General features: G+C 43.4%; 3 protein-coding genes across 3 annotated transcripts; 1 reads left to right on the forward strand and 2 right to left on the reverse strand.

Moving 5' to 3' along the window:
• Positions 1-1,632: 1,632 nt before the first annotated feature.
• Positions 1,633-3,111, forward strand: Bfra_001353 (uncharacterized protein; the record flags this gene model as incomplete). The annotated part of the gene is made up of 1 exon (XM_037331786.1): positions 1,633-3,111. The coding sequence occupies one exon, from the start codon at positions 1,633-1,635 to the stop codon at positions 3,109-3,111; it is 1,479 nt and encodes a 492-aa protein (XP_037195940.1).
• An 855-nt stretch (positions 3,112-3,966) lies between these two features.
• Positions 3,967-5,632, reverse strand: Bfra_001354 (putative sugar transporter protein; the record flags this gene model as incomplete). The annotated part of the gene is made up of 2 exons (XM_037331787.1): positions 3,967-5,474; positions 5,530-5,632. The coding sequence occupies 2 exons, from the start codon at positions 5,630-5,632 to the stop codon at positions 3,967-3,969; spliced, it is 1,611 nt and encodes a 536-aa protein (XP_037195941.1).
• Positions 5,633-7,686: 2,054 nt separating this feature from the next.
• On the reverse strand, positions 7,687-14,955 carry Bfra_001355 (putative ankyrin repeat protein; the record flags this gene model as incomplete). Its single annotated transcript, XM_037331788.1, has 6 exons — positions 7,687-9,152; positions 9,335-9,632; positions 10,012-11,656; positions 11,871-12,013; positions 12,167-12,822; positions 13,041-14,955. The coding sequence occupies 6 exons, from the start codon at positions 14,953-14,955 to the stop codon at positions 7,687-7,689; spliced, it is 6,123 nt and encodes a 2,040-aa protein (XP_037195942.1).
• Positions 14,956-16,068: the final 1,113 nt, after the last annotated feature.

Genomic DNA, 16,068 nt, shown 5'->3' on the forward strand with positions numbered 1-16,068 from the left:
GGACCAGTAGAGATGATTTGTGTATGTACTCTATGTGTATATCTCGAGGTGGAAAATTGATGGGTTGGACTGGATTGGATTGGATTGGATTGGGTTGGGCTATGGATATTCGATATTTTGTTTTGAAATATGGGGTTGGGGTTGGGGTGATGGGGTGGGGGTTTTTGTACAGTGGATGGAGAGATAGTATTGGATTCCTGTCTTGTTATAATCTGTATTCTTTCTTTGCTATTTTCAATCATTTAATTATTCATTTATGCTGGTTAATTGATTGGGATCTTGCAATTCTCATCTCGTGTTCATAGGAGGATTTATAAATTTATAGATTTATATATTGATTGCTAGTGAGGTAGCGAGGTAGCTAGCTAGGTACAATGTATAGGAGATCGGTAGCTGGGATTGGGATTGAAATTGAAATTGGAGATGGGATAGGAGGGTTTTGCGCTTTTCTTTTGTATTTATGAGTGGAGGGGGTGTATAGGTATTAGGTACCTATCTAGTTATATATATTTGAAGCTTCAGGAAGGTTGGAAGGGTTGGAGGGTGAGAAGGGGGAGGGAGTATGTGTTGGTTTCTGGTTTGGTTTTGGTTTGGTTTTGGTTTCTGTGGGTTGTAGGGGCTGGAATCTGTATTGTACTGGAGATTTTTAGCGAAGGGAAGGGACTTTGATTCTTAGGCGGTTTTTTAGGCGGCGACTTTTGGGGCGAGGGGGATTTGAGGTGCATTGGGGGTTTGGAAGATTTCCTGTGCTGTGCTATGCGCTTGCCTGGGTGATTAGCTAGGTGACTAGATGATTGGGTGACTAGGTAGGTAGCTTCTTATATCGATTCTTGCTCTTCATGTTCTCCTTGTGGAGATGGTGATCATTTGGTCTGATCTGCATTTCTCCACGCTTAAAGTTCTTCTAATGAGTAGTTGTGTAGAATCTTCACGCTTCTAATTCTTCATAGTCAAGTTCCTGAAGCCCTTTATTTATGTTCTTTGTGCCTTTTTGGCTTTGAATGGCATGTAGATTAGGTGTTTGATGTAGTGAATGGGAATTAGATGATGAGAATTCATTCACTGGATAATTGTAGTTTGGTTGTGATAATGGTGAATCATTGAGAGCTGCTTAGGGTAATGTTAGAAATACTTACACATCTCAAGATGCACTCTCATATGTGCTTTGTCCAGTGGCAGTACAAAGAGTTTACCCATTTCGCTTTCTTGTTTTATCATGCATGAATGATAAATCTTTACTATATTTACTGTGTGAATTTCACAGTACGATATTTGAGCTGTGTGAATGTTTGTTGGCTCATCCTGATTCGCTTATGTTGGGATGGTAGCCGTAATTTTGATTTTGTTCACTAGCAAGAGAAGTGGATTGTGGACGTTACTTACCTATATATTGGACAGTTCGGTAGTGAAGTAATAGAAAGATGGGTTCCTAGATCTTTGTGCATGTTAGAATAAGTATCTAACATTTGTTGATGTAAACAAACAACTTTCTTCAATTCTGGCATCGCACACTACTTCATCCAACACAGAGAGTCATTACACAAGCACACCGTTGCTCTTCAGAAAATACAACCCCATCAACCTACCTAATATCAGGTGAATCAAAAACCACTCCACCACTAGAGTTACAAAATGTCAGATCTCAACGAATCCCCCATCCATGTCCCCTCCCTCGGACCCTTCACTCCCTTCCACCCCTCGCTCACATTCACCAAACTCTGGACTCCAGCCGACGAGCACCATCTCCAAGAAGATTACCTCGCCAAAGATTTCCCCCTCTCCCCAAATCCTTTCCCACATACCATATACTATTCCTGGAACCTCCCTGCCCACGAGTTTTCGCATCCCGAATCCGATTACGTATGGCGCCTCGCGTATAAACTCTTCCACAAATCCCCGTATGATTTATTTCCCCGGATGAAAATGGGTTCGGAGCTCGATCTGTCGGATAGGGGTGTTTGTAAACTTGTCGCGCAGGTATTGTGTATACCCGGCGTGGAAGGAGATGTGGAGTTTTGGTATTACATCTTACAATATGCAGCGCACTTCGTGTGTATACGATGTCCCAGACCGAGGAAATATTCGGGGAAGACACGGCAGCCGGAACATTTGGATTTTATGGAAATTTTATGGAACAAATCTGTTTCTGAAAAATCTGCTATGATAAAAAACACAACCCCCACACTCCACCACCGAAGCAATTCAGATCCTTCCCTGACAGATAAGAACATAATCCGCAATCTCAAACTCCTCACTCTAATCACCACCGCCTGGGATCTCTACGCTAAACTCAGAAATCTCCCTCCACTTTCAACCTACGATTTCGATATCCGGCTCCAGCTTGCCGCTATCGAAGTTGACGAGCGCGTTAGCGTTGCGAGTTTTAGACGAGAGTGGGAAGTGCAGTGGCCGCTTGAATATCGAAGGAATGTGGTGAGGAGACATGGATGTGGATATGCGTATTTATATCGGAATGGGTATGCGCAGGAACTGGTGGAGTTTGTGGAGAGGACTGTGCCGGAGGGGTGGAATGTGAAGGGTGGGGATATTGATGGGGATGAGGATGGGGGGGAGGAGTCGTTTTATTCGGTAAGGAGTCTTGTGCAGGGGATTGAGAGGTGTGGGGGTGGAGGCTGGGAGGTGCGGTGTATTGGGAGACATTTGGCTAGTGTGAGGGGGAGGGAATGGCATTGTTTTAATGGGGGTGGGGGGTGCCATGAGGGTGGGGAGGGGATTTTATTTTTTCCGGTGTTTATGAAGAGGGGGTGGAGAGGGGGTGAGCTGTGTAGGGTTTTGGGGGAGGAGGGGAGATGGGAGAAGAAAAGGGAGAGAAAACAGGAACGGGAATTGTGGATTGGAAGAGTAGATGGGTTTGATGTGGAACAAGAACGAGAACAAGCACCGCAACAGGAAAATCAAGTGTGGACTGCGGGACCGGATGAGGTATTTCTGGATCAAAATGGGGAGTATGTGGATATGGAGAGTGAGGGGGGCTGGTTCATCACGAAAGAGAAAAGTGAAGCGTTGAGTGGGTGTAGGAATTGCTGTCGACCGGTTTGTTGTCAGGTGAGACGGAGATGGAATGGTGTTTTTGTGAGGACGGTGGTTTGAGGGGTAGGATGTAGGGGATAAAGGACGGGGATGGTATGGGCTTTTGAGGGGGTGGGGCTGGATAGTGGATGGGGGTTATGGAGCTGCTTATTCTAAGTAATGGATTGAGATGTTTGAGTAACGGAGGTACGTATCGTGCGTGTGCATATTTGAGGGCTTTCCCATGAGTTGTCTCTATATGTATCGACTAAGTTTTCATTTTCGTTCTGAAAGTCAAACATTGTCTTCTCAACGAGTCTAGTTTCCACAAGATTGGTGGTATAGTACACCAAGAGACCCTGAAGTTTCTCAAGATATCTCGTCGATATTCTCAGATAGTTCATGATGCGAAATCATCTCTGGGGTGTTGAGAATGGTAATCCGTAGGGTCGTATTTATTCGCTGGCAAGAGCTAGCGATAGAGGGTCACATCTTGGCGGGCTATTGCCGCCTAGGGAACACCGGTGGATACAAAAGCCGAAGGTAATGTAACGGGACCCCGAAGCGTCTGGTGTTTCCACTCGGATGTGTGCCAAGTTTATCCACGGTGAGGGAATATGTCGCCGAGTCCACTTTTTATACTGCGAAGTTCTAAAATTGGGATTCACAATTTCTTTGTTCACTTTTTTGCACATTAGGTTTTTTTAATGTAAGATTTTACTTTTAATTTCGTGAATAGTGATAAAGATAAGAGTAATGTCCCACCGAAAAATGCTCAACAAGGTATTTATCCATCCAAACTCCATGCTTAGGTATGCTCATGCTCATGTTCCTCCCATACTCATACATGCATGCATAAGTTCATAAAAACAGCCAAGAAACTCCAATCCAAACATCCGTTCACAAGAGCCACTCTTCTTTTTCTTCACCCATGTCCTAATATCTAACCTCCTCATCGTGTTCCGCCAATACCCCTCCAAGCTCACCCGCTTTCTTGCCCGCACTACTACCCAAACTCTTTCTCTCATCTGACTCTACTGTACCGATTCTTTCTGCCTCGAAATATCTAGCTGGTCTCTTTCTGCTAATCGCATCTGCATCCTTGAATACCAATATACTTCCATTTTCTCTGAACAGTCTATCAATATCCTCCAATGTTCTATCACTTGTCTCGGGATAGAAGAAGTAAACAATTGGTACAAACGAGGCATTGAAAATCGTCCAAATGATGTAGAATTTCCATCTCAAAGACTCAATTCCAATAGGTGTAATTTCCACTACCATGAAGTTGAAAATCCAATTGGTGGCAGTACCAAGTGCAGCACCTTTGGTACGCATGGCGAGAGAATTGATCTCGGTAGGGTAAAGCCAGGGAACACCTTGCCAACCGAAACCGAAGAAAAGGTAATAGACGAAGAAAAATGCGACAGAGGCAGAAGCGACTTCTTTTTGATGAGCATAGCCTTCTAATTCGTTGAAGCGGAGTAGGACGGTAATAAGGAGGTAACAGACTGCTTGACCGGCAGCTGCATAAATCATGAGATTTCTTCTTCCCCATCTCTCAACATTCGGGATAGCGAGCAGTGAAGCGGCAAGGTAAGATACACTATTGCAAGCAGCGAGAAGTCTTGCAAGGGTATTTGAGAGACCGACCGAGGAGATCAAGACGGTGGGAAGATAGTAAGATGTTACGTTGATACCACTAAGTTGTTGCATAGCTTGAGTTCCACAACCTAGGACGAGACGACGGATAGTTGAGGTTCCGGCTTCTCCAGTTCGACCACGGAGGAGATCAAACCAAGAGACACCATGCGCTTCTTCGTATTCAACAGCGTAGATGATGTCATTAACATCGTTGCTTACACGATCGTCTTTGATATCGAGATCTTCAAGATCAGCAATGATTTGACGACCTTCATCGATCTTTCCGTGGGCGATTAACCAACGAGGAGATTCTGGAAGCCAAGGGACAGTGGCATATAAGATTATGATGAAGATCAATTGGAAGGCGAGTGGGAATCTCCAAGTGACTGGACCGGAAAGGAAAGAAAATCCGTATGTAACCCAGTTACTAAGAGAGAAACCAGCGATATTAAGAATCATTTCGATAACGACGAGTTTACCTCGAAGACTAGCTTTTGAGGTTTCGGATTGCCAAACGGGTGCCGTGGATGTATTCATACCATTACCGATACCAGCTATGATTCTTCCCGTAATCATCGTGGGGACATCGTAGGCTGCGATTTGAAGGATGGCGCCAATGGTCATAATAGTTGTGCCCCATAGAATGGTCTTTTTACGACCGAGTCTTTCACCGAAGGCGACGGCTGCGATGGCTCCTACGAAACAGCCAATATCGTAAAGAGCGGTAATCGTTCCAACCAAAGCGGTTTTGCCATTGAGATTGAGAGTGTTGAGGAAATCCTCAGTAACGATAACACCACCTGGACTCGGTTAGGAAAGATCATAACGAAGGTAGAAGATAGACATGGTACATACCGAAAACACCTTGATCATAACCGAACAAAGTCATATCTGTTGCACAAGCAACCGTGACCCAGAATGTGAGCCATCCTCCCCTCATACCAAACCAAGGAGCCATATTTTTTGAAGTTCCGTGCGAAGAATATAGATTTACATGCAGTACAAGAATGATTCAAACGCAGTAATACAAAATATCATCTGATAATGAGAGAATGAGTCGAAAGAATTCTATACCAACAAGGGGAATAATCAACCTTTATATAACTAGCACCAACCAACAAACAGTACAACATGTGTGGAGAGGGCGAATACCAATGACTCGCAGAAATCTGAAAGATTCAAGCAGGAACATTAATCAGGATTTCAAGCAGGAACCAAGATCATCCCTCTCCCAACAACGTGACCAAGATTACACCCCATAATACCTTGGTATGCACCCCCGGATTTACTATTCGGGCAACGATTATCACGTCACTCTGTAGGTATAGCAAGATCCGAACCTTATAATGCGGGAATACGGAGTCCCGAGTGGTCAAGCTCAGTGCAACGCGTACAATAGGTGTTGGTTGTTCAGGCCCCAGCAAATCGCCAAACATGGGGTATCCCTTGGACGGTATGTCTTCGGATGTTGTGGATGCTATAGAAATTGGCCGTTCGGTGTATTTGTGGAACTCTCTCAGACTTCGAAGTTTGTTTCAGCTTGGCCGTGATAAGCTCACTTGGCCTATTTAAGCATTAGTGATGGAAGAAATGGAACAAATGGAAACTCTTTCATGGAAGCGAAAGTTTAAAAGCATGAATTGAGTGCAACTTTCGGATGGATTTATCCCTGCTTTTCATCCTCTGGGGATTGGTATTATGTCATTGAGCAGATGAAAAGTATATGCGGCGGGGTGAGGATGGAGACTCCAGAATTGATATGATAGTTATCGCACAAAGTATGTTGGGGTGCATTGTCATCCCGTGTTTGACGGCTTCATTATTCGGCGTAATTTTGGGGTTGCCATGCGGCATCGCATATAATACATTTAAGTTGTATGATGCAATTGATCATATAGGAGTTGTGTATATCATCTCAGGGGTAAATGAATGAATAAATGCATGTACTTCCTATTTGTGGACTGTAACGATTGTCGCGCGATAAAAGGAAGAATGGAAGACGCGCGCGTCGTATATCAGTGTTGGAATTGCGGTTGGAGAGAGTCGTAAGTTATTTATAAGAATTTCATGTCTGATTCAAATGCAGAATACTAGGCACCTAGCCATCATCACCAGAATACTATTCAGATTGCAACAGTTACCTACATATATTACATCCGTCACAACTTTGCCATACAATTCAATGGAAGTATCTCTCTCCATCATAGGCCACCTCCCAAAATCTCATTCTCGTTTGTTGAGCTATTCTCACACCCCATGCATTATCTAGTAACAAAGTGGGCTCGATGGGCATCCAGACAAAAAGCTAATTTCACCCCTGCAAAAACAAAATATCCACACCCCATCATTTCATTCGACATACCCCATCCAAATCTTTTGCGCGATTTGCCTCATTTCTCCATTTGCTCGCCGATTACTTGGTGTCCATCTTTTCTTGATCTCCAGCTTCCTCCAATGCGGAGTACGTATGTTGTGGATCAGCATCATTTCTCTTGGTTGTGGACTCGAGAGATATAACTCAACAATTTATCAACAAACGTATTTAATGCTCAATTGCCAGATTGACTTGATAGACAGCGTAGATCACTGGGTGAGTGGGATCGGCGAAAATAACGTCCAGTGGATGAGTTGTCTTCTTCTTTGATGGCAGAGAAATATCGAGAGGGATGTTTTACTTTGTCTTGGGTATCTAGGTAAGATTAGATCTTCAAGATGGTTTCTTATCAGGATGCCAGCGACTCCTGTCATTCAATCGTAAGATATCTGATCATCATATTTGACCGCGGAATTGACTTTTTTCATATTCTTGAAATGATACTCGGCCTCGATATCAAAATCTTGCTGTTATTCCAAGATTGTCACTATTCATAAATAGACGCTGGATTGATTGTATTTATCAACGTGGTCAAACTGACGCGGAAGTCAGACGAAGCATAAGAAAGAGGGTACAGTGAGAAAGGAGAGATTAACATGTAGATGAAATGAAAAGCAAGATCATGAGATCCAAGTCTCCTATTTCCTCCTCTGGAATAATTTCAAAATCTCCTCGTTTCCCACTGCAGCTGCAATATCCAACGCCGTTCTCCCCTTCGAATCTTCATCTAGCACCTCACATCCATACTTCTTTACTAACGCCTCAAACAAATCTGCTCTTGCTTTTTTTTGTTCTTTGCGATTTTCTGAAAGTGCATGCATAACAGGTTTATTTGCCGCCACAAAATGTAGAGCCCCTGTTCCTTCATTGTTTGTAGCCTTGAAGTCCGTACCATGCTCTTCATACCACGGTAAACGAGATTGGCCCCCTCCGCCAGCTAGATATACCAGTAAAGGTGTCATGCCCGCATCATTCCGCGCGTCTATAAACCCACCTAAAGAGAGAAATTGATCCATTACTCGAAAGGAATCCTCCGGCTTGGTGTAAGGACGTCTGCGGGTTAGATGGTGTAACGCAGTATTGGATGTTGGATCTGGCTCTAGAAGATCAGCACCCCCGTCATTTACGAGGATGCTGACAATATCGGTGAGAGTTGTAGGCATAGAACCGTCTGATAAAACACGATGGAGGGGAGAATACCCCTCATTATCTTTTTGGGTAACAAGAGAACGAACACCTGGAATGGAAAGAAATAATGGTGCCGTTTCGGAGGTCCATTTGGAGAGTAGATAAAAGATTATGTGACGGCCTTCGTTATCAACTGCCAAGTAATCGAGAGAGGGGCCATGGGTTGCCGAGTTTACTAGGTGTAAATAGGGAGGTACGTATGGTGGTTGTGGCTTTTCGAGTTTAGAAGGTGTAACATGTGGGTATTGACCTTCCCTCTTAGTGGAGTTGGAAATGGCACATAAGAGAGCTGTTCGACCATATTTATCCCTAGTGTTCATATCTATTCCTGGCCTTTCAAAAAATGGACGGAGGGTTGAGGACGTGGCATTTGCGAAAAGATAGTGTAAAATGCTTTCCCCCTCTTCGACAGCCAAATCAACCCTAGCACCATGATCCAGTAGAAGTCGTATCATCTCTGCAGCTATAGAAGCAGAATATGCTTTCGGACCCTTTGGAAATGCTGCCACTACGATGGGATATTTCCTGGCCACATTGACCGTCGCACACCGAGATCGGTAACTAGAGTCTGTTGAGTTGTCCGGCACGTTAGGATCAACTCCGTTTTGGAGGTACAGCTGAAGAGTCCTCACATCTCCGTATTCTATGGCTGATATGAGAACGCTTTTCGTTCCTCTATTAACATCTGCCCCGTGTTTTAGTAGAGTTCTAATGGTCTCTTCATCGGAACCGGCCTTGTTGAGAGCTGTGAGGCCTTCCGGATTCACTCTATTGGGGTTAGCTCCCAGTTTAAGGAGCGCCTCACAACATTGAGTGCGGAAGAAGTTTTCTCTTGCTGCCGAACCATTTTCAGGGTATGTACTTGCAATTTCTAGAGGAGTACGACCCTTCGCATCTAAGATATCTAATTCGGCACCTGGGAGTATGTTAGTAATTCCTATCAAGAGCTTTCCATACTTTCAGTTGATTAGATGAAAACATGCATCGAAGTAAAGTGCTCATTCTAAGAGAATGACACGAACTCTGATTCTCCATCCCTGGCCCCTTTTTTCCGGATACGATACCAGGGTTCTGAGATGAATCAAAAAGGAAGCTTACCGTGTTCACCCAAGTATTGAATAGCCTCAACTTGCCACCAGGAATCCCCTTTTGCTAAGATATGAAGTGCTGTTTGTCCTTGAATTAATTCTTCAGTCATATTAACAATACTTCTCTTTTTTGTCACATGACGCGCGTTTATATCCACTTGTCCTATTTCAATCAAAAGTTTGACCATATCCATATTCCAGACCGGCCGCTCACAGGCCACGTGCAGTAGTGGTCGAATAACGCTCCATCCACCAGAAAAACTATCTGCAATAGGACCGGTATGGCGTGGGTCATCGAATAGTTTTGCCTTAAAAGTCATTAGTGTTTGAAAAGTGATCATTAGACTCGTGATAAGGTCGAGTGTAGAAGATAGAAACAATAGTCTACAGGAGAAGTTATGAAAAGAAGAGTAGAAGGGAATCGAACGAAGAAGACGTGGCTATTATAGTCTGTGGTTACAAGTGAGATAAAATGAAGAAATAGGCTTTGAAGGATAACTATACTTGTTGCGCCGTATAGTTCTGAGCGCTTGGTACTTCAGAACTCGATAGATATTACCCCTCTGTATCAATCTAACAATCGATCAGGGGAACTGGAAGAGTTTAATCAAATACGAGAGGACTTATATTCAAAAGATGGGGAGAAAAATGGAAGTTGTAGGTAGGTAAGAAAAGAAATATCCATACACTGGAAATTATCTTGTCCATGAATTCAGTCAGACCATAGTGCGCGAACTGGGCGATTGGCGGTCCTAGATCTCTCATCAACAGAACGTTGTCCGCTCGAGTGAAGTCAAATCCTCTCGCAACCATGCATTCCATAGTTATTTCATTCAAATCGCAGACTTTGCTTTTCATACAGTCGATATCTTCGTAGGTGCAATCATTCAGCGCTTTTTCAGTACTGATGATTGGTGCCATGAGTTGACTTTCTGCAAAACTCTTGCTTTTCGTAAAGTTTTCTCCCCTTATGACATATACTAGCTCCGCGCATTTTGTGTAACGTGCCGAAATAATAGAATTTGCAGTATCAGCTCCGGCCTTTATAAGCATTTTTGCGATGATACCAATACGGCACGTGATATGTTGTGTTTCTTTGTCCATTGATCCCATTATGTCAGAAGAGCTTGGGCGGACCCTGAAAGGATCTCGAAGGATTAGATCAGGAGAGTTTCCCCTTTGCAGGATTTTCCAGATCTGATCTTCCTCCGGAAACATGGCACATGCCATTAGTGGAGTTGCCCCCGAAGTTGCTCGCTTGGTTTTCTTGTCAATATCAGCACCAGCTGAGATCAAGATACTGACGGATTCTGGTCTGCCTGATACGCAGGCAAAATGAAGAGGTGTCATACCATCCATATCTTGAGCGTTGATATCGATGGTAGAACCATTTTTTTGAGCATAGTTGAGTATCATTGATAAGATACCACACTGCCGGCCCAGAGCAGCGCAATGAAGTAGCGTGCGTCGATTGAAGGACTTGGCATTTAAGTCGGCGCCAGCCATTATCAAAGCAAATACCGAAGACTCTGAAGTAGCACAGGCGTAGTGAAGAGGCGTGTAACCTTCCATATCTTTCACGTTGACGTCAAGTTCAGGGCACAGCCGACGAACGACGGATATGAAAGTCTGTTTAATATCTATGGTCAAAATTCTTTGCCCATTGCCATAGGCTGGTCCCATGATATGTGCTGCAGTCTGTTGTCGATAGTTTTTGGCATTGACTGAGACCCCACTTTCACACAGGTACTTGATCAAGGCGATATCCTCTAAGCCTCCATCGAAACGTGCTGCGACTTCATGCAGCAAAGTGTTGCCATTCATGCTATCCGTCCAATTGAGATCTGCCTCATGACTTACCAATACCTTAAGAAGCTCAACGGAGTTGCGCAAGTGACAAGCTAAATGTAATACTGTTTTTCCCTGCAGCCATGTTCGAGCAGAAATAGAAGCCTTCTTTCGATGCTTTAAAAGTGCTTCTACCACTTTTATATTCGAATATGGATATCTAGTGACAGCTCTAAGTAAGACCGACATGCCTTTACGGTCATACAGTTCTATGTTCATATCAGTGTCAATTATAGCGCCTATCAGCTCTGGATCTAAATCACTATATATATTGTGTAGACATGTTTCATCAAGATTGTTTTGGATATTAACATCAGGCTCAAAGCTCAATATGGTAGGGATTAGGTTGCCTGGTTTAATTGAACGTGATCTGCAAGCATGATGCAGGGTAGTATCTCCATTGATATCTTGGGCGTTAATATCAGCACCGTGCTTGACGAGTAATTCAATGAGCTCGGCTGGCTTCTGTCTGTTAACCACCACACTAGCACAATATTAGTCCCGAATAAACTATGAATGAGCTCCTGATTATGAGTGTTTTCATATAACAAATCTCGAAACCCAAAATCATTGGATTGGATAACAAACCAGGGGCTTAAATGACGGAACAAAATTCATCTGTCAAGACTGAACAGTTGATTCAAGATACAATTATGTTCCAGATCAGAAGTAACAAAAATAGAATGATTCGTGCGTACCAGTGTAATGGAGTTACTCCATCCGAGATTCGAGCTTGGTTAGGGTTTGCTCCGAAGGCCAAAAGTTGTTTGGCAAGGTCAGTCGATGAGAGCTCTGTACAAGCTCGGTGAAGCAAAGTCCCGTCATCAAAGTTCCTGGTGCACTATGATAGAGTAAATAAATGTCTGGAATTGATTCAAGCGAAGATCAAGTTTTATCGCATATATAGAAGTAAATAGGGATTTTGAGAGGATAAAAGAAAATGAACTGCAAGATGTGACGAAGAAGGAATTGTCAAAGAACTTTTTCTACTTACTGGATCAGCACCAGCCGAGAGTAAAAGCTCCAGGGCAATTTGAGAATATCGATGACTTTTGGGTGAAACTGCAAGTAGCAGAGGAGTGTCGCCGTTGTTATCACGGGCTTCAAGATCAGCACCTGCTAACAAAAGCATATCTAAGATTTCTTTCGCAGCAGGTCGATCCTCTTGTTTCATTGTAGCCATTGCAAGACTGTGCAGTGGGGTTCTACCTGCTAATCCAATCATATTTCTCCTCCCCGTGATGAAACTATATGAGCAAACGTTCGTTGCGGTTGCACTACCTAGGCTTGGTATCCCCCCTTTCTCAATCAAGGCCTTTACAGATTTTGGTTCAAGGGAACTCGTCGCTACCATGAGAACAGTCTGTCCACTTAAAATTTCCATGTCAGCATGTTCCACGAGTACTTGTGCGTTAGGAGAGACATCTGTCTTTTCCAAAATAATGGAGACTAAAGCATGATGTCCATGATGAGCTGCTCGTAATAAAGCCGCTTCAAGCTCTTTTGTTTCGCAGTATGAAATCATCTCTACTATTGTTTCAACATGGCCGGCACTACTGGCGAGCATCAATGGGTGTTGACCAAGTTTTGATAATGGTTTCCCACAGCGTCCTACTAAATGTCTCGTTCTAAGCGTAAGAGGGGAAACACCTGGGAGAGGTCAGTAAGAAGAGAATAAGTAGTGTACCAAAGCCTGGGGTGTAAAACATGATGTAGAAGTTTGCAATGCTCTGGGAGCCTTATATGTTTGAGTACAATTTGATATCCAGGAGCGATTCAACATTACAAAGAAGTTCGAGAACCAAAAGTCCTCCACTTTGGGCCACAGCCCATATCATTAGGTATTATGATCAGGAAATTCAACATACCAGCGCCAAGCAGGAGCTTAACCACTCCTGCGTGGTTGTTTGAGGCTGCAACGTGAAGAGGCTTCAAACCATCATATCCGTCGACGTCTGGCTCTGCACCAGCATCTAGTAATTTCTTCACAACTTCAGTATGCCCTCCTTTAGCTGCCCAAAACAAAGGTGTTCTTTCAGTACTATCTCGCATCTCACAATCTGCGCCATTTTCCAACAGCCTTTGTGCCCAACAGCCGAACCCGAAGCCAGAAGCTACGTGGAGATGGGAAGTCATCTCTGATGCTAGAGCTGGATCAAATTGTCGCCGAAACTCGGAGCTAGCGACAGGTTTCGTCGTCTGGCCGGCCAACGTTGACCAAGCTTTAAATGCCTGGTTCTCAGGCTTACAGAAGTCTTCCAGCGTCTCATAGAAACCTTCATCTTCACAGTCGTATCTTTTGGCATGATAAGTCCATTTCTTTGCAGCATATTCAACAAATGGATATTGTATAAATGATTTACCAAAGTCAAATAGCTGTCGCTTGGATTTCTTAGTGTTACCTCTACCATTTTTTGCATCATACGAGATTGGGTATGAGGAAAATGCACCTCCTTGGAGCTGGCCGATACATAGAAGCGCAATCTCGCGATGGGCATTTCTCGGTTCGATAACAGGGAATTGAGAATTTATCAATAACTTGTGTGTAATTCGATTAGAATCCAACAGAAATTCTGTAAAAGAATGATGCAAAATTTGCACAACCCCATCTTCCATGACTTCGAGAAGCGGACCACAGCCAGACCTGACAATTTCTTTAGCGTCTCTGCCACTTTTGGCAAGGTGAGGATTGTCTTGAATAGCCTTGGCAATTTCTATCAGACGCATGGGTCGTGCCGACTGAGTAATTAGTTGTAAAATGATGATTTGTATATCCCGATGGATCTTTGTAAGTGAAGCATGATCAATAAGTACCCTGTTATACATCTCTTCAAGGCCTACGGGCAATTTCGCTATCATTTCTTGTATTGAAACATCACTGTGCTCTTTATTCTTGATAGATTGAGCGATTTGATCAAGCATCAGACGGGCATATAAGAAAAGGCCTTCAGACCGCTCGCATACAGTGTTTTGAATAAAACTTTGCATCGTCTCATTGATGCCATCCTCAGCAAATTGCTCTACGCGCTGACGAACAAAAATCGATATATCACGTTTTACAAGTTCCTCCTCGAGACTGACGTGAATAACTTGGGGATCTTTGAACACTCGTTGGAGATATTGTTTTGGTCGACTGGTCAACAAAACCTTGACTTGACCGGGTCGAAATGATCCCAGGGCATTAAGCTGAGAGAGGAATTCCTCGTCCATATTCATCTCATCTAATGCATCAGCGATACAATAGACTCGTTTGAGCATTCTTAGGCCAGTCAAAAGGTGTTTCCACAAATGTGCTGTGGTAATACTTTCCAGGCTCTCTTTATTTTTCACATGCTCAAACAGGTTCAATTGCAAGGCTTCGCTGAAGGGCAGAAGCTGGCACATCCAATCTCGCAATATACCACGAGAAGTGCGATTTGTTTCGATAATTTGTCTGAAGAAAAAGAAGAGAACGGGAACGGACTCATTGGCCGAAAGCGATTGAACCATTGAGGCTGCAAGGACACTCTTGCCTGCACCCGGAACCGCCTTGATCCAAATAGACCCATGGTCAGCAGATGAATGCCATTGATTAAATTGTGAAGTCTCTCGAATCCATTCCCCTGTATTGCGGGCTTTAGATGAAGCATGGCGATTGAACTCGCTGGATGATGCTAGGTAATCTGTAGGTTTCAGCCATTTCCTGATTTTCTCGAGATCTGGTTTTTCATCCACAAGCATTTGTTTGACAATGTCTTCGGATTCAATCATTTCGAAATCATCAGAACTCATATCTGACATCATGATGGAAAAGTCACTGTAATTGTTGATTGTTGATTGATGAAAATGAATCGTGAATGATTTCGAGAGGATGAAGACGGTGGGGTGGGGTTTCTTATTTAGGCAACAGCACCATGCATCTCCATCCGTGGCACAGCAATAAGCGAGATGGCATACGTGTACGCGCGGACGAGTGTAACTTTCTGTTTGAATGTCTGTAATAGATGTCTATATTCAAAGATAAATATATAATTTTGGAACGATATATTAGCTGAGGTTGAGTTTCCTCTTTTCTGACTAGTTTGGTACTCGAACCAGAACTGGAGCATTTTGTGGGCAAGATTGCTAGACATCAATTCTGAGACACCCCTTTCGCTTATACGAATAGACAGGAATGAGAAGGATGTGAAAGTCTAATTTGATAGAAATCTAACTGAAGCTATTGCTGTAGACGTGATCGGCTGATCTAGACCCAAAAAAACCAAGCTCAATCTCATCACCAGGGATTGGAAGTCGAACAACATGATCACGATTCAATATTTGCAAGATTTAAAGGGAAAGTGCAACCCGCCTTATTTCTCTTAGCTGGAGGCCCTTAGATATCTATTCTGGGAGTTTATATACCTACCCGTATGACAGGGCTTCATACCGAACATTATGATAGCATTCTACCAGGACGAATCGATGCTTTAAAGAAACTCAATTATCAACTGAAGACGAGATCACACTCTGCGGAACGATTACTCCCTTGACTTCATGTTCTCTTTCAATATAATTTGGATTGCGTTTACATCTCTTGGGGATGACATGCACAAACGTATCGGGGCTGCTCCGAGAAGTACTCCAAAACATCTTCGACAACATCCATTCACAACACATTAGAAACACTCAAATGTATATCAAAATTTCGCGAAGAGATTTTCAGATTCAATTTTGACTATCTTATGTAATCACAATGTGTTTCGAAGACGGATGCAAACTATTACCACAAGATTGTCCCAGCTAGCATGGACAGGGCTTTCGTTACTATTCGTATTATCTGCTAATACATCAGCTTCAACGAGACTTCTTCATCGACATATGGCACACCTTACGTTGCAAAGGCAATTATGCAGTATCCTTAGCACAACAGCCCGA

Source organism: Botrytis fragariae, assembly GCF_013461495.1.
Source record: "Botrytis fragariae strain BVB16 chromosome Unknown tig00000006, whole genome shotgun sequence".
Classification (NCBI taxonomy): Eukaryota; Fungi; Ascomycota; class Leotiomycetes; order Helotiales; family Sclerotiniaceae; genus Botrytis; species Botrytis fragariae.